The sequence below is a fragment of the Rattus norvegicus genome, chromosome 8, assembly GCF_036323735.1.
Source record: "Rattus norvegicus strain BN/NHsdMcwi chromosome 8, GRCr8, whole genome shotgun sequence".
NCBI classification, from domain to species: domain Eukaryota; kingdom Metazoa; phylum Chordata; class Mammalia; order Rodentia; family Muridae; genus Rattus; species Rattus norvegicus.
This window is the reverse complement of record NC_086026.1, coordinates 96,484,686-96,503,530: the sequence shown is the minus strand read 5'-3', so window position 1 is coordinate 96,503,530 and position 18,845 is coordinate 96,484,686. Positions and strand designations below refer to the sequence as shown.

At 39.6% G+C, this 18,845-nt stretch overlaps 1 protein-coding gene across 1 annotated transcript in view; it reads left to right on the top strand.

Annotated features, from left to right (window-relative positions):
- Positions 1–18,845, top strand: part of Me1 (malic enzyme 1) — a 111,188-nt gene that overhangs the window by 36,714 nt on the left and 55,629 nt on the right. Inside the window, exons 4-6 of the mRNA NM_012600.3 lie at positions 4,828–4,903; positions 8,411–8,572; positions 13,274–13,377. Of these exons, the coding sequence (NP_036732.3) occupies positions 4,828–4,903; positions 8,411–8,572; positions 13,274–13,377 (342 nt within the window). The remainder of the gene's footprint in view (positions 1–4,827; positions 4,904–8,410; positions 8,573–13,273; positions 13,378–18,845) is intronic.

The window sequence follows — 18,845 nt, the reverse complement described above, 5'->3', positions numbered from 1 at the left end:
TAGGAAGGTTAAGGAAAGACTGAGTCCAAGGTGGATTAGACCAAAGAGACAAGTACGATACTGGGTTTGACGTGGGCCCTGTTATTAGATGGGCATCATTGGGGTAGTTAGTGAAGTGCTGATGTCTCAGGACCAAATGGCAGCGATGAATAAGTATTGATTGTGTAGGTCTAATTGTGAAGAATATTTTTCTTGTTGGAAATGCGTTAACTAGTTACTAGTGATGAAGCATCATTTTGTCTGTGTTTCAGGAAAAGTAATTCCTTGTGATATACTTTAAATCCTTACAAACTTACTATAAGATGGGATTGTATTGGTCAGACCTTCTTAACACTTCTCTATTGCTGTCATCCTTTTTAAAAGGTGCTTTTGAGACAGGGCCTCATATTGTAGCTTTCCCTATGCAGACCAGGCTCACCTTGAACTCATGACTCGCTCTCTGGCTGACTCCCAGTGCTGGGCTGTGGGTATGTGCCAGCTTTCCTTTGGATCTCCTTTGGCCTCAGCTGTGCTGGCTAGCCTGCCCATAGGATCCTGCGTTCATGAGGACTCTTCGGCACCCACTCTTCAACTGTGTGGTACTAATTTCTATGCCTCCCCTTGGCCATCTCTTCTTTATCCTTTAATCATTTCTTCTAGTACTTTGAACTCCAGACTTTTGGCTTTGTACATTATCCTGTTTTATCTCCTGGTTTTTATACGCCTACATTTTATCCAAACTTAGTTTCTTAAGTATGGACGATTCTCAATTACAGTGAGTTTGTGCCCTGTTGTGTCATATTTCACGAGTCCAGGAACCAGTCAAAGGTTGAATTCATAGTAGGGTTCTTAATGAGCAGGGTTCTAATGCAGCCCTACTGTTACAGAGTCAAGACTGTAACACAAACCATGAGGTCTAGACAGTCTGTACTGCTTTCTCCATCAATGGTGGACCTGCTGTACAACTCAACTTTGGTTAACTCTTGAGGTTTTCTTACTAATGTATGTTCACATTTTGTGGAAAATAGAATATAACTTTATTATTTCAAGAAATAACAGATTCAAGGAGGCAATATTATAAAGTTTCAGAATTGTTCTGTCCTCCAATTGGCTCAGAAACAGGCCTATAAACTCGTTTTCCAAAGAAAATATAAGTCGTGCTAAAATAGAAAGTTGTATGTTATGAAGTGAATTCCATTTGATAGGCAATTCCATGGAGAATATTATCTTGCCTTCCAGATTTCTGTTGAGAGTAGAACATGTAGTATTAGAGATTATGGAAAAAGTTTGAACTATGTGTATTAAAAAAAGGTCTTCATTTTAAAGTTGCCTCAGTTCTCACATGAAGTAGATTCCAAAATGTATCTTCAGTTAGCCTGTTTGACATACTTTGAACAAAACTCAGTGATTTTTAAGAAATCAATTGGCAAGAATAGAGGTAGCACAAGTTTTTAAGGCTGACATTGTAGCTCAGTGGTAGGGAGTTTGTATAGCATGCACAAGGCTCTGGTTTCATTCCCAGAACTCCAGAGATTTTCTATTGCAGTAGCTCTAAATAGCTTTAGATAGCTTATTTAAACTCATTATACCACTTCCCTCCCCCTCTCCTTCCTTTCCTTTCTCCCTCCCCCTCTCCTTCCCTTCTTCTTCTCTCTCTTTTTCTTCTCCCCGCCCCTCGTGTGGTGTGTGTGTGTGTGTGTGTGTGTGTGTGTGTGTGTGTGTGTGTGTGTGTGTGTGTTGTTTGTAGGATTAATGTTTCATGTTCAGTTGTATGCCAGGAAGTATGAGTTACTAATGTGCTGAAATCCTTTTGGATATCTCAGTAGATTTCTAATCCTGGGAACATTCCAGGAAGGATTACCAAGAACTCTTAAAGATGCTTGGCTTTGGTAGACATTACAGATCTTTGACTTACTGAGCCACTTCCCAGAGAAAGCTTTTATGCTGTGAATGAATCTCTACTTAGTGTAATAGATCTTGGGTGGCCAAAAGGCTCTTCTTTAGAAGCTGAAGCCAGATCTGCACATAATAAAACTTGACATTTGATTGGTATTAATTTTGGTATCATTCATTGTTCTTTACTGTAAATGATACCGAGAATTTTATTTGAAAATGTTGGCCAAAATACAGTCTATAAGGAAATATCCTTTAATACTATATTGCCAATAGCATCTTATATAATTTAATATAAATTCCTTACTTAGGCCCAACATCTCATTTTAATTTTATAGTTCTTTATTGATCTGCTGATTACATTGGGATCTAATAATGCATATAACAATGAGGAACTTTTTACCACTTTGGAGGCTTAGCAACTGCATGTGAGATAGTAAGAAAACCAGGAAAAATATAATTGGGTATAAATTTATTTATTTTTTTATTCTTTGAAAATTTTATACACATGAGCAGTATACTTTAATCAATATTTTTTAGTCAATTATGGAAATTTTTCCTATAGAATTACTGTCATAATTTTTGGTTTCTTCATAAGTCAGTCTAGTCTAGAGTGTTTGTAGATTTGTTTCATGTTTTCTGTGATTTTAAAAAAATTGGGTTTTAGTGTATGGGAAGATAGTTCAATTGGTAAGGCATTTGCTGTGTAAGTATTAGGACCAGTTTGAGCTTCAGCACCTGCATAAATGTCCAGGCGTGGTCACACATGCTTGTGATCCCAATACTGGTAGGATATCTGTGATCACTGGTGAGCCAACCTACTCTACATGGTAGGCAGTAAGAGATCCTGTTTAAAATATCAGTGGTGGGTAGTAAATAAGGAATGATACCTGAAGTTGTCTTCTGGCTTCCACATGTATACCTAAGTATGTGTGCACTTATATACACATGGCCACGTACACCAGTGCACCCACATGAACGCACATGCGAATGCACACACACATACACATGCACACATGCATACACACACACACACATACACTCTTCATAAGTTCAAAGGTAGACAATATCATAAAAGTCAAGAGAACAGCTCTTATGAGGGAAGAGAGGGTTTTTGTTTTATTTATTTTTGTTTGTTTTAATGAAACAGATGACTTCTAAATAGCTGGCAAGGTTATCACTGTTTAATAGATATTATGTAGGATGATGGTTTTCTTGGTCATTAAATTATACTTGTGTGTACTTCTCTGTTTTGAGTTATAATAATTCTAAAGCAAAAAATTTTAAATAAAGACAAAGCACTTCTCTCACCCCAATTTTATTATTTTAATGTGTGAAGCCATTTGTTAAACTTTACCTTAGGTAAGGTAAATGCTTTAAAGGCTCTGGTTAGGTTGAAACAACAGATACAAAAAGCAATCAAAAGTCGGGTGATTGTCACAGAGAACAAGTGTTCAGCCTTACTCACTCTCCTCGCTCTCCCTGCTGCGTCTTCTCATCCTCCCATTGTGGAAACGAAGGGGAAGTCGCTCGTGAAATGCCTGTGCTGTTTTGACATTTCTTATCATGCTTTTACATCTTTCTTATTTAGTTAAAGACTAAGTGGATTCCAGATACTTCTCCTTTGAGTTCTCTTTGTTTTTTTAAAAAATGACATGTCTGTGTCTGGGAATATGCACATGAATACAGATTCTTTCAAAGACCAGAAGAGAGCATCAGATTCCTTGGAGCAGGAATTCCAGGCAGTTGTGGGTTGCCTGAACCAAATATGGGTTCCCCGCAAGAATAGTGCATGCTCCTAACTACTGAGCCATCACTTCAGGTTAAAGTAATGTGTTTTCTCTGTGTAGTATATGTATATTTCTATGTGAGCGTATGCATGCTTATATGTGTGCACATATCGGCATATACTTGCAGGGTCCAGAGGTCAATATTTGTTATCTTCCTCAATTACTCTTTACCCTTTAAGATGTGTTGTAGGATATTTGTTCACACTGTGAACCCCAAGATTGTGTTGTTTACCGGAAAAACCGGTTTCTAGTTGTGCTGTGGCTCAACCTTAGTGTACACCTTTAATCCCTCTGGCTGGAATATAAACACATCCTTAGTACACACCTTTAATCCCTGAGAGTGAAGGTAAAGTTAGTTTGTAGAAGGAAGCACCGATGTCGAATTGAGTGGCAGACAGAGTGATGATTCAGAGAAAGGTTTGACAGAATAGGATATGCCCAATTCTCAAGAGAAGAGAGAGGAAAGGGAAGCTATAAGAATAGGGAGCAGTGTAGGGGTTGGGTAGGGAAAGTGGGAGAGAGGGAGACAGGAAAAGGGAGGGGGCAGTTTTACAGAGACCAGATGAAGAGAGAAAGAGCCACAGAGTGAGGAGCTAGAAGATTACAACATATTGCCATAGTTAGTATGAGGCCACGCAGAACAATTCAGGAGAAGCTGAGAGAAGTCAGCTTGGAGACAAGTTTATACCAGAACAGCTGAGTCCAGCCAGAGTTCAGAAAGGACTAGGAAGGGATGATCTTACTCAGCAGTAAGTCTCAGAGGCTGAAAACACTCTAGGCCTAGAGTAGATTTTAAGCAGACTAGAAGCTTCCAGGACTAGGTCTAGGTTATCAGACAGAGGCAATAAGCATCAAGGACAACAATTACCTTAGATGAATAAAAGATACTTTTACAAAGCAGGATCTGTCATTGAGTGTAAAGCTCACTGATTTGCCTAGGGTGACTTTCCTGTGAGCTTCAGGGATCCCTCTGTCTCTACTTCAGTTTAGTGCAGTGTTGTACATCAAGCCTCTCACAGGAGTTCTAGTCTCTTTTTTTTTTAACAAAATACTTTTTTAGTAATGTAATAAAAATGGAGGTATATTAATTGATTTAAATTTTTACTAATGTTATAGTCGTTTAACAGATTTGAAGTAAATTACAACAATTTTTTTTTTCTACCAGAGGCCTCTTTATCAGTATCCACGACAAAGGGCATATTGCTTCAGTTCTTAACGCATGGCCAGAAGATGTTGTCAAGGTAAGTTATCAGTAATTTTGCACTGAGGTAGTTTGTTTTTTAAGTCTCATGAAACAGTTTATATCATAATCACAATCTCACTTGCTGTGAGCAGCATTGACTGTCACTAATTAATATTTTTAATTTCTCTACAGTATATTAATTTTATTATAAAGCTATTTAGAGACTCCCTGTAACTGCAAGCTTTTCTACTTGACCTCTTTGTTCCCCAGAATGATGACTCTGAGACTGAATTATTTCTGAATAAATGCCTACACCATAAGCTAGGGCTTGTTCCTAGACTAGCTCATAGCTTAATTAACCCATTTTTTTCTATTCTGTGAGTACCACATAGCTGGTTACCCTTTCCTCAGATTCATGCAACCATCTCCATTAGCATTCAGGGCAAATCTTTTCCTGCACCCGACTCTCCCAAAATTCTCTCTCTCTCTCCTTGCTGAACCCCCACCTCCTATTTCCTGCGTAAGCTAATCGGCCATATTAACAGGTGGTGCTTCCTCATATTACAGAAGAGAGTCTCTCTACGTTTCCCTGTTACTTCTACTGTATTAGTGCTTCATTCTTCATAAAGCCATTGTATAGCGCGCACACGCACACGCACACGCACACACACGCACACACGCACGCACGCACGCACACACACACACACACACGCACACACGCACGTTGAACATGTAGGGCATACAGTGTCTTTAAGCAAACTCTGTTACTGTATCTGCTGTGTTTGATGACACAGCAGGTTTAGAGTAGGGAGGAGATACCTGTTAAATCATTCTTTCTATCATTATGTCCTTAAGGAGCTGTGAGTTAATGAAATTTGAAGTAATAATTCCTAAGGGTGTGGTTGTGTGCACCTGTGTGCATACTGTATGCATGTGTGTGTATTTGTGGTGTGTTCACTCCACAGCCTTGGTTATGGGATCTGAACTCTGGTCAGACTTCTTGGCAAGTCTTTTTTGCCTGCTGAGCCATCCCCTGGCTTGACATTTTCCATTAACCAGAAATTTGGAGATTTAAAAAGTCAACAAGGTAGTTTAGAAAATTTGTTCTGGAGTGGGGTTCTAATCACTACTTCATATTTGCCACCGTAACAGCAAGGCCTAGGCAGTCGCCCCAGCCAGCACTTGGTTGTAATAGCATAATGAAGAGTAAGGTACAGTCTTTCCTGTGTAGCTGAACACACACGGAACAAAGGTGATCTATTAGATAAATAAGTGTATAGACACTCGATTTGCTCATTCTGAAGATATGTTTATGATACAACATTTCGCCCTGTTATGACCCTTTAATGTTGAAAATTTTTCAATAAGACACAAACTAAACTAAGATACAGATATCTCAAATTTTTAAAAACAGTCTCAGTATGTGATTGTAATTTATTAGGTAATGGTACTCCATGGGACGGGAGCCCAGGGAATAGATGTGAAGTATGACAGCAACAAAGATAAATGCCTTAAGATCTTCATATTTAAGACATACTTCATTTGACTTAGATGTGCTATCAAGTGAATGACAGTGTATACTATTATAACCCTCTTTTTAAAATTGAAACTGTTGAAAATTATATAGCTTCTGTGCTTTTAATGACTTGGAAAGCATTGCATAAATTACTCAGATTATAGTTAATTATATAATAAAGTTACTATCCTTGTAGAATACACCATTAAGACATTTCTAAGTGTAGGCAAGCCATCCCCACGTTGAGAATGCGTTTATGAGTGTGTAACACCCATAGTGCATATAGGTGCCTCCCTCTGTGACAGCACATGAAGTACAGTTGTGTCTACTAATTACACACCTGAGCTTTGGGGACACTGAAAAATGGCTGTAAACCTAAAACAGAGTTACAGTGCTCAGTAATAGCATATACATTACTAGAAATTAGAGCTGCATTAAACGTAATATGTGGTCACCTTCTCTGCAAGAGCATGACTATATTGATCAATTACAAGTAGGGGAAATTGTCACTCCTTGAAATTAACAGAGAAAAGTTTTCAAAGATGGAGTATGTGGAATATGCATAAATAGTTTCACCTCTTTTCAAAATGACTTTACTTATAAAAACAGTTTTCAATAGTTGTATTTCACAGTGCACAAAAATTGAAGACCACACATCCCAGAAGTGCATTTTCTCAGCAGCGTGGCAGAGAGCACGGTGCTGAGAGCAGACCCAGCTGCTGCGGCCCTGGGACTGCCAAGGGGAGTCATTTTGAACTTCATGATCTCCATTTCATGATCTGTAAAGAAGGGGGCGCGAGTGTGCTCTCAATCCCCGTTAGAGCGCTGTGACTTTCCGAGGAGATGGGCAGCTACGTTTATTTAGAATGTGAAATACAACTGTTATGATATGTTCGTTATATGTCACGATTTCACTTTATGCATTGGTGGATTTTCCTAGTACTTACTGACGGTTTATGAGTGCAAAAGATTATCCCAGATGCTGGGGTCACAGTAGCGAGCTAACAACGCCACTCTGAAAGCACATGCATTAAGTTTCCTTTCAAACTGAGAAATAGAAGGGCTAGAATGATGGCTCAGCAGTTAGAGTGATTGGCTGCTATTCTCAAGACCCTTCGCTGGATTCCCAGCACCACAAACGTCCAGTCCAAAAGAATCCGATGTCCTTTTCTGGCCTCTGCAAGCATCAAGCATGTATGTGGTACATAGACTTACAAGCAGGTGAAGCACCCACACACATAAGTGAATTAAAAAAAGGAAGAACTAGAAGCTTAAGTTCATTGCCTTATCTAGGGTCAAACAACTGCTATCCCATGGATAGTTTGAATGCATCACTTCATATTATCTAATAAATTTGCTTTGTTTTAACTCATTTTGTGGTCATGAATCATAAAGCGAAGGCATTGATGTTTTCTAATGATGATATTACATTCTATAAAATAAGCCCTCTACATGAACAACATATATGATTGTTAAATAAGTAGAAATAAGCCAAGCAAAACTCATCAGTTCTGGGGAAAGGTCATCTGATAATTAGTACGGCAGACTGTCGTGGGTATGCTCTAGAGACAACAGCACAGTGCCAGGTGCTTCCGGGACTCAGAAGTCCGAGGATCTTGGGGCAGAGGAATGACTACCTTGTATACTTAGCTCTTCAGCAGGATGTTATTATGGACACTCCTGTAATGGCCCTGAGGGCATTGGCTAGTCTGACAGCTACCCTATGGGGTTTTTGTTTTGTTTTGTTTTGTAATTTGAGATCTGGTTTTCTATTTGCCCTCTCGATTGAAGAGTAAATTATTTGTGTTTTTTGAATTTCTGTTTAATGCCCTCTCTTCTTTTCACAGTAATATAATTAATCTACGTATAACTATATAATGCTCAGCATATATAGGTCAAACCCATTTCTTCTCCCCATTCTTTCCTACTGGCTATGATTAAATATTCAGTTTATGTATATTTAATGTATGTTTTTTGTAGTTCAGTGTTGAATTGGAGGACTAGAGACCAGGAATGAAGACAGACATTGTGTCTTTTTCTTCCTTGTAGGCTATTGTGGTGACTGATGGAGAGCGAATCCTCGGCTTGGGCGACCTTGGTTGTAACGGGATGGGCATCCCTGTGGGTAAACTGGCCCTGTACACAGCGTGCGGAGGGGTGAATCCACAACAGTGTCTACCCATCACTTTGGACGTGGGCACAGAAAATGAGGTAAACATTCCAAGTGTACAAAACTGATAGCTGTCTCTAAAAATGGTGTCAATGTTTGCATTTTGACATTGTGTTTTATAGGTTACCCCACTCCCCGGAACTCTGCCCGCAACAGTTATAAGAAAGATGTTCTTTCTGCTGTTTTCTCATCTCTATAAAACAGTTCATGGTTCATCTGTCTTAGGGTCTCGAATCCTTTGGATAAGTACTGCTTCACTGGTGCTGGAAGCGCATGAATGACTGAGATACCATGATTTCTGATTATCTTTACATTGTGCAGGCTCTAATTCTGTGGGGCCTGTTAGACCTAATCTTAGTATTATTGAGACCTTACTATTCTGAATGTCTGTATTGATCCTTGGGTAGAGGATTTGGAATTCAATTCTTCTTCCTCATTATTATTTTAGAGTGTTTCCATCAGTGATTTAAACAAACAGTTGTTATGTTTTCTATCATATACAACCAATCATATTTAGCTTTGTACACAAATACTTATTTAACCTTTATTTAAGGAAATAATTTGATTTAAAATCTGACTTGTGTTATTTTCTTTTTCTATACTAATAGAAATGACTTAGTTATGAAACCTAGCCTGTTTTAACATACTATTTTAAAATTGAATGTGTATATTGACACTAAGAAACATCTTCGTGTCAAAGTAACTGTTACTTTAGTTTTTATATATCTTTTTAAGATTTATTTATTTATTTAATGTATATGAGTACTCTGTCAGCAGGTACACCTGCATGCTAGAAGAGGCCATCAGATCACATGGTTGTAAGCTACCTTGTGGTTGCTGGGACTTGAACTGAGGACCTCTGGAGTCTCAATGCTCCTAACTGCTGAGTCATCTCTCCAGCCCAAGCTTATTTGTTTTTAAAGGAAGCTGAGATATATGGAAGTCAAGTAAAATAAAACCTACAGTATCTATGGTATATCTTGAAAATTCTAGGGTTATTGAAGGAGAATGAAAGCTATGAAATCAACATATAATAATTTGAACAATTTTAAACCTGCACCTTTAAAATTGATTCATTTATTTTTACTCATTTTTATATGTGTTTTGTTTAGATGGGTATGTTGCACCACACGTGTGCCTGGTGCCCGTGATGTTAGAAGTAGGCGTCAGATCCCCTTGATCTGGAGTTACAGATGGTTTTGAGCCACATGCAGGTGCTGGGAACTGACCCTGCTTCCCTTCAGAAGCAGCCAGTGCTTTTAACCAAAAGAGCCATCTCTTCAGTCCCCACCGGGGCCTTTTTTGCAAGGTTATCAATGTTATGTGGACTTAGAGAAACTTAGTCACTGTTATTTACAATAGATTCTTACATTGGTAGATTGCATGAATTATCAGAATCAAATGGTTTCATGAAAGTGGGTCTTAGAACTGTCAAGTTGACTGATTGATAACCTTGTATTTTTTACACTGTCTGCTTTTTAAAACGAATCACATATTGGAGAATGCTGCCTGCATTGTCACTATTTACCTCCAAATTTGTCCTTCGGTGTCAAAAGTATTGTGTTATTTTTGCATGTGTATGGATGTGATGTGCATGTGTGTATGTGTGTGGGAGTACATGTGTGTAAATGGCTATGTGTGTGCCAGAAATCAAATTGTGTGGCTAGTCACAATAAGGTTTTCATAATGCAAAGTATTCATGTAGCTTTCTTTTGTGACAGCCTATAAACTAGAATAATCTTCAATCCCCCCCCCCTTTTTTTTGTTTGGTTAGGATACAGAGTGATAGGTTCCATCTCCATAGGTATATGTGTCTCCATAGGTATATGACATTATGTCTCCATAGGTATATGACATTATGTCTCCATAGGTATATGACATTATAGCTTGCTCTCATCAGTTGCCATCCACCATTGTCCTCCCATGTCACCCCGTTTTCTCCTATGACTGCTTCCCTTTTAAATTGCACTTTATATTTTTTGGCAGTCAAATCTGTAACAATATATTATCTTTTCAAGTGTTATCTTATTTTTATTAATTAAAATTTTATAATAACAATTTCTTTCAAGTACATTATTATAAAAAATTATATAGGATTCTAATTTTGAAACTGCCTTTTTCATGAGTCTTATACTCAAGTATTAATTTATTTTTCTCTCCTCTTTCGCATATTTGTGTGGGTGTGTAAGAGGACAGCCTATGGGAGTTGGCTCTTTCCTTCTACCCTGTGAGTTCTGGCAATTGAACTCAGGGCATCTGGCTTAGTGGAAACACCCTTGTCTGCTGGACTGCTTCAGTTATGCTTCTCTATGTCATGTACGTCAGTTATCAGTGTGGGAGCGCATGGGAGAAAAGGGGGACACAGTTTTCTCAGTTGTATTCACCCCCTTTTCTAAATCTCATAGTCAGAGGCTAAATATATTCCAGACTTGGAGAACATATTTTAGTATTGGCAGCCATCAGTAGCACATTGGCAGTTTAACCTCGGCTGCCCAGAAGCCTGCCAATGGCTTGTTTAAAGAGTGCCTTAAGGGACAGCCGGGCTTTCCAACAGTTCTTAGTTTCAGATTTTATATTTTACATTTCTATGACTTAACATGTTAGCTTCCAGTGAGCAAAACGCCTTACCTACTTGTTAAGTAGTACATTGCATGTTAGATATATTGTTCAAACCAAGGGGATTTCACAGTGAGAGAGTGCTATTAATAATTACACCAGGACAACAGGTATGCTCTTGGCCGTGGTTTCCATTGGCTTTAAGTAAACCCTACTTCAGGAGATTCAAATAGCTGAAGCACCTTAACAGCAGCGCACCTGAGAGATGTATTTGTCTGTTGTGAAGGGTCTCCAAACCCAGTGGCTTGGGACAATCACTGTTTCATTCATGTTTATGGCCCTGTGGCTGTTGTCCCCCCCCCCCCCCCCCGGTGGTCGGAAAGCCTGAATGGCTGGACAAGTGTGCCTTTCTTCCTCTTAGTCCTAAGTCTTCATAAATGGTCCGTGGACCTCTACGGTACAAGGATCTCCATCGCAGTAACTGGGAGGGTGGGTCCAAAGTCAGGCTCCTCTGATCCAGATCAGGTCTAGGTGCAGATGAGGCCTGATCTTTGCTTCCTGATGGGTCTCGTTTTACATATTCTCTCACACCAAACTTACAGTGACAAGTCAGGGACAGAATGATGGCTGCCACATTCCTAGTCAAAACTGGAGGAAGAGGAACCCTCTGGTTCTACAAGGTCCACAGCCAGTGAAGCCTCTGTGGACATCAAGCCCCTGCTCATGGCCCGGTTTTGATTCCTCAGAGAGGATTTCTGTAGCACATTGTTTTCGGGCTCTTGCCCTCCTGTGAGTTCTTGATTCTGCCCTCTGAGATACCCCTCCATTTTCATAACAATTTGTCTATAGTCTGCATTTAAACCATTTAGAGGTTTTAAAAAAGGAGTGTTTGGAGTTTCTAGTGTTCAAGTCCCATATATATATAAATAAATATTTCCCTGTGAATTTTTTTGGATTACCATTATAAAAAAGCGTTGTGTTTTATTTTGACTATTATAAATACATAGAGATATACTTGTTTTTGTTTAGTGTTCTTATATCCTATGACTATATTAAATTAATATACGTTCATATTGGCACTTTCTATTACATAATTATGTCTATACAATACAAAGTGTTGGTTCTTCCTTTTGCAGTCTGTGTGCTTGCCTTTTTCCTGCTGTATTGTAATGGCTAGTGTCTCTGGTGTAATGATGAAGAAAAGTGATAAGGATAGATATTCTTGCTCTGTTTGGAATCTGAACATAATCTAGTCTTTCACTATAAAATATACCATCAGCTATGTTTTTTTCACAGATATTCTTAATTTACTGAGAACTTTGCCACTAATAGGCATGTTTTACACTATCTACATTATACCTCAATTTAAAAATTGATTTATTAAAATAATGTTAAGGATTATTTATGCCAAATCTTAGGCAGAATAATGGTATCTCACATCTCTCTCTTTAAGAAATAAGAAACAAGGGCTGGAGAGATGGCTCAGAGGTTAAGAGCACTGACTGCTCTTCCAAAAGTGCTGACTGTTCAATTCCCAGCTTATACATGATGGCTTATAACCATCTGTAATGAGAGGCCCCCTTCTGGCCTGCAGGCATACATGCAGGCAAAATGCTATACACATAAATAAATAAAATGTTAAAAAAAAAAGAAATAGGAAAGTAGAAAGTTTAAAAAGCTTGGTGAGAGCTAAAAATATTCTCTCAAGTGGGTTAATAGTATATAACAAATATACCCAAAATGTTTGAAGATTTTGGTTTTTTGGAAATAGAATTAAATCTATGAAAAATGGTTATTTTTTCATTCATAAGTTGTAAATTTTTAAAACAACATTCTTTCCATGTGTGTAAAATTTGCCTATAAAGTTAGAGTGGAGCTTTTCTAATGAGCACCACTGACATATTTTAATTACTTTTCTTTCCCCCAGACTAACATTCCCTAGAATGTTTTAAGGTTTAGTAATTTTTTTTAATTTGGTTTGTGACGAGCATGGATGTACTCTATATAGTACAGTATTAATATACTATATATTAAGCAGCTAGTGACTATGGGCCTCTGTGAATCAGTATGTCAAGATTTTATTTTTTGTTTCTGTCTCTTATAGAGCTGATCAAACAGACTAAGGGCAGGTAAATGACTTTCTCCCTGCTAATTCTTTTTCATGGCAACTGCTTTTTTACCACTAGGAGTTACTTAAAGATCCCTTGTATATTGGGCTGCGGCACAGGCGAGTGAGAGGCCCTGAATATGATGCGTTTTTGGATGAATTCATGGAGGCAGCGTCTTCCAAGTATGTATAGTCTTTATCTATCTGTACTCGAGTTGGATAAAAGCCTAAGACCAAACGACATACTATGAAAATCTCCTGTTTGATTTAGTATGGCTTAATAATCAGACCAACAATGAATGAATTCTCTTTCTCTCCCTCTCTCCCTCTTCCTGTCTTCTCCCTCCCCCATCTCTCCTCTTCCTCCCCTCCCCTGCTCTCTCCCCTTCCCTCTCTCCCTCTCTCTCCCCCTCTGGTGTGTCCTCCAAGCTATCTCTGTCCCTCTTCCCAAAGGAGCCTTGTTCTTAGAGGTGTCATTGCTGCCATTGAAGTAGGCGATGGTCTCCGGCTTTTCCACACTAAATCCCCAGATCTTCTCTGAAATGCATGATTATGGGAAGTAGGGAACTGGCCAATGACAGTAAATAGAAAAAGGAAGCCTTTTCCTTTTTTGCATCTTTGGCACTTCATTTTTGGCTGCGGGTAAGATCTGCTCTCCATTCATGTTTGCGGCTGACATTGGACCCTTTTGTGGTGGGAGAAGGAAGAGGTGGAGACTGAGTGTGAGCCATGGGTTCCCAAAGCTGTAATGGGGGAGAACCCGGGTATCAATTGCAGTTCATGCATCTCTGCTTAAATCAACATTATTTGGTTAAATGTACTACTGTGTTTTCATACAACGAAGTAAGCACTGGATTGTGGGCCTTCTGGTGCTATAGACTTCCGAAGTTTTCTCTAAGAAGGGGATCTGCAATAATTTTAGTAATATATTCTGAGGGAAATCTGTCATGCCAACTGACAGCCAGTCAGTTTGTTAGTATGCAGCCACAAAACCATTATTGTTTAAAAATACATTTGTACTTTGGTGGTTGTACTTTGTTGTTTGTTTGTGAGTAACTTTATCACTGGCATTTCATGTAACTAAGATGTTCTTTTGTTTCTTATAATTTAAAATCATAACCAACAGAAGCAAACGGTCTCCTCATCGGTTCCCACAGGGTTTAAATACTTGGAATCTCATGTCATGCACGCCAATGCAGAGTACACTTGTACACTTCTAAAGAGCTGTGGACTTAACTTAAAAAGAATGTGCTTAATTAATTTGTTACTATCCTACTTCCACATTAAGCTATATTTACTCATAGAAATAGTCACAAAACTTTAGTTCAAGTTCAAAATTATGTGATACCATTCATTTCTACTTATAATTCACATATAATTTTAAAGGTTTTACCATAAAACCTTAGATGAAGTTGTGATTATCAACTTTCTAAATAACAGCGTAATCAAGAGATTGATTCAGTCGTGCCACGAAGTCTCCTGATAGAAAAGGAAATGACACTTGCAACGTGTTTACTTCACTGTCAGTTCATGAGTTTAAAATCAACGTAAATCAGACAAATTCCTGATATTTGCAGGGAATTTATCTAAGGCACTACATGATGATGAGTAGAAGAAAATCCTCATGGAAACCGAGAACAGCTTTCTGGAGAACTGGAGATAGGAACCAAGTTGGAAAGATCTTTTTCCTTGCAAGATCAGAAAACAACTTACATTTTAAATGTAAAAGAAAATGGGGATTAGTAGACTCAACAGTGATTTTTTAATGCATGAAACATCTATAGCCAGGCATGTTTGCTCATGTCTATAATCCTAGGAATTTGGGAACTGAAACAGGAGAATTACTGTGAGTTCCAGTTTATTCTGCATTAAATGAGACTGCTCAAACAAAAATGGTGCAAAGAAAAAAAAATGGTGCAAAGGAGGAATTGTCCTTCTAGGCCCTTCCTAGAGTAAAAGCAGAGATTTCAAAATATATTGTTTTGATGTTGTTCCTTTAGAAGCTGGCTAGGAGTAAAACCAAGCATTTTCCAGTTAGGGTAATAAAGGCATATTCATTTTAAAAGGAAACCTGACTTAAACTCATGATTGAGGAGAGGCTTTTGCAGTTGGAGTTTCTGAAATGGAATGCATTCAGTGCTATTGGGAACAGCACTTGTAGGAGGGAGAAGGAGGAACTCAGAGTGGACAGAGGCAGAAGCTGTGTCGCAGCATGGGTCTGCACACTTGGGTAGTAGCGGTTGGGGCCACCGCTTGTGCTGCCGAGATTGTTAGCATCCATTAGTTTTTGCCACCAACCACCAAAACTGTTCTGGGTTTTAACTTACTGTATTGGCAGAGATGGGGTGGGTGTTGAGGGAGTTTAAAGACATCTTTCTTTGTTTCTCTTGATAGCTCTTAATGTATAGGCCAAAGACATGTGGATATTGTGACATACTTAGTAAGTATGAAATCAGAATATCTCAGTTGAGAGATCCCACACAGGATAGACTTGTGACCATATTCAAACTTTTCTGAGCACCTGGCTGGGGCCCACTGATTATTGTCCTTCATGGTGCTTCTATCAAGGGGAGGAGCAGGAGTACCCTGCCTGATGTTTCAAGTCTCTAGGTATCACTGCAGACTCTGTGGGCAGAGTCCTCTAAAGATCTGAGCCCTTTTGAGCCCTTTCACCCAGTGTGCTACCTGATTAAGCGATGTAGATTCCTCTGAAGGGCTGGGGAATTATTGTCGACTATCCTTGCCAACGTATTGCGAAGTCTTGCCTTCTGGAAACTAGGCCTCTTCTTCCTGTGAATTTTGAGTAAAAGATTAGCTCAAGTTTGGAAGTCGAACAAGCAATTGCAGCTTTATTGCCTTAACTGCTTTCCATTGTGTAGCCGTTTGTCTTTGATTTCTTTTGGTAGCAAACACGGAGTGGCAGACTAGGGAAAGCTGTCTCTGTTCTCTGTCATGACTGTGGTCTTTGTCTCATACACTGCTGTTGCTCCTCTAAAGACAATGCACCCACCAGGCTCTTTCTGGAGTCCTGTCACCCCTCTTACTGTTTATCAGTTAGCCTGGTTATGTATCAATTTTGTCTTCCGTTCATCCTGGTCTCCCGAGAGCCGGAAATAGGCGTTTCAGTGGTTTGGAGGCTTCTCACCAACATATTCCTTGTGGCTTTTTTGTCATTGTTTTAGAAAATAGTCATCTGATTGGGGGAGGGGACCGTATATAGTTTGTATATCCCAGAATGCCCTTCTCTGAGCCCAGTAAGCCTTGCTTCTCCCATCCATTGCAATGTCCTGGAAGCTAGCCTTATTTAGTGTGAGCTGTTGGTTTGGGTAGGCATCTGGCAATTATTTTAATAGTCACTTTGTGTCATCACTGGGGATTCTTGCCAGTTGTTAAATTCTGCATCCTAAGAAACTGTCTGAAAATCACTACTTCACATTAGGGCCCAGGAGCTGATCAAACACCCCCAGAATTAAGTTCACTTGGACTGCTCTTGGCTAACACAAGCTATCTAAATCTGTTCCTTTGGGATATAGTAATTCTCTTCCTTCCTAAGCCCATCATGGCTCATGTGGTTCTGATGTGATGGGTGCTATTCCAGGCCTGAGTGGGGTCTGAAGGAGAGTAAGGAATCGACAGGTTTACAGGGGTGCATACCATCTTCTGGAGGAAGACTTATCAACAGTGGGAAGAGAAAAAAAGTCTGCTTCTGTGGTCGTAAACCGGTGTTGACTGAGGGTTTAAGGTTTGGGAAGATCAAGCCAGATGTCCTCTTCGTGCAGCAAGCGTCCACTCACTCTGCCGCGATTCAGATGGACCAGATAGAGTTGCTTGGAGATCTCGGAGGTTCACTGGTGGCCACACAGCCCGCTCTCGCCATCATGATCTTCTGCCAAAGATCCACGGAATCTGGAAGTCTGTTTGTGTAAGTGAGGTCTTTGGTCCTCATGTCGATGGTCATTTGCCCACAAGACTTGTGTGCTTTTTTTATTACCCTCTTAGCGTGATTCCTCAAAACCTCTGAAACAGCATTCCAGTTAGCATTCTCCTTTATCAAGCAGGTCACCTCAGGAGAGAATTTTAATAGTTGGGCTGCCACCTTGTGCTGAGGTCTAACTACTGCCAGTGGCAGGATCCTTGTGAATATCAGTGACTGACCTTGGTCAAAGGATGCATTTTAACCCCTGCTTTTCCAGGCCAGTCCTGGTACCAGCTGTTGTAGACTCGGTTACGGGGGAGGAGGTGTATTATGAAATGAGGCTCAATGCTTAAGGATTCTTTCAGAAGTGCTCTTGAGAATAACTCCCAGGGAAGAAAGGCAAAGCACACAGGTTAGAGCAGAGGAGGTTGAGTGGCTCCACAGGCATGACTGCCTCTCCTCACTGCCCATAGAGAAATCTGGTAGCTACTATTGTTGCTCTCTGGGCTGTCCTGGCCAACCCTGCATGTTTCTGTATCAGTTAGTGATTGGATGCAGGTCATCCTGGGAAGGAATAGGCCACAGTCTGTGAAGTATTTCTCTGTGGCTGAAGTGACCCTGGGATAGCAGTGGGCAATCTGGGTATCGTTTCATGTCTCTAGTATTGTGACTGAATTCAGGAAGTGTTACCTAGCATCTTTAATAGTGTAGCACATATCTACTTTAATAATTGTTTAGTTGCTGTTGGCAAGATGACTCAGTGGTTAAGAGCACTGGCTGCTCTTCCAGAGTACTCAGATTCACTTCCCAGCACCCACATGGGAGCCCACAACTATCCGCATCTCCAGTTCCAAGGGATCTAATACCCTCAGACACCCTCAGCCAAAACACCAGTGCACTTAAAGTAAAAATAAATCCCTACTTAAAAAAATACTTGCCTGTTCAACAGTTTTATCTCTTGACCCCAGTAATTCTATATCTGAGAGACAGATTTAAAAATAACATACTCAGAATATAGATAAGAAAAACTTTAATCTCCAGACTATTCAGTGAGTATTTTTGTGACAGAATTCCCTCCTCACTTCCTACCAAGCTTGGCTCTTTTGGGCTTTCCATGACTTTTTTCTTTTCATTCTGAAACCTCTCTGAACTGTTCGTCTCTGATTCTTTGTGATCTCACTGATCAGAGATCATTGTATTTGTCACCCTTAGGTCTGTATTTCTAGCTTAGAGGTCTTCTCTCAGCTCCAGAACTGTGTGACCAGACTCCTTATTGGTATTTGTACTTGTATCTGTAGTAAACCTATATAGAGATCATGTATTAGATCACATATGGTAGTTATATATGACCTAGTATGTATATGTAATTGTAGCTACCTGCTCTTGCACCCACCCCTAAGCCAGCTCCCACCGCACCTTCTCCATGTCACCACACGAGAGCTCCTTTTTGTGTGCCCTAAGAACAAGAATTACCACTCTGTTTCCAGCTTATCTGCAAAGATTTTAAAACGTCAGTGTATGCAGGATTTAGCCACTTTTTCTTTTCTTTTTTTTAATTAATTAATTTATTTTCCATATACGAGTACACTGTAGCTGTCTTCAGACACACCAGATCCCGTTACAGATGGTTATGAGCCACCGTGTGGTTGCTGGGAATTGAACTCAGAACCTCTGGAAAAGCAGTTGGTACTCTTAACCACTGAGCCATCTCTCCAGCCCCCACGTTTTTTCATTG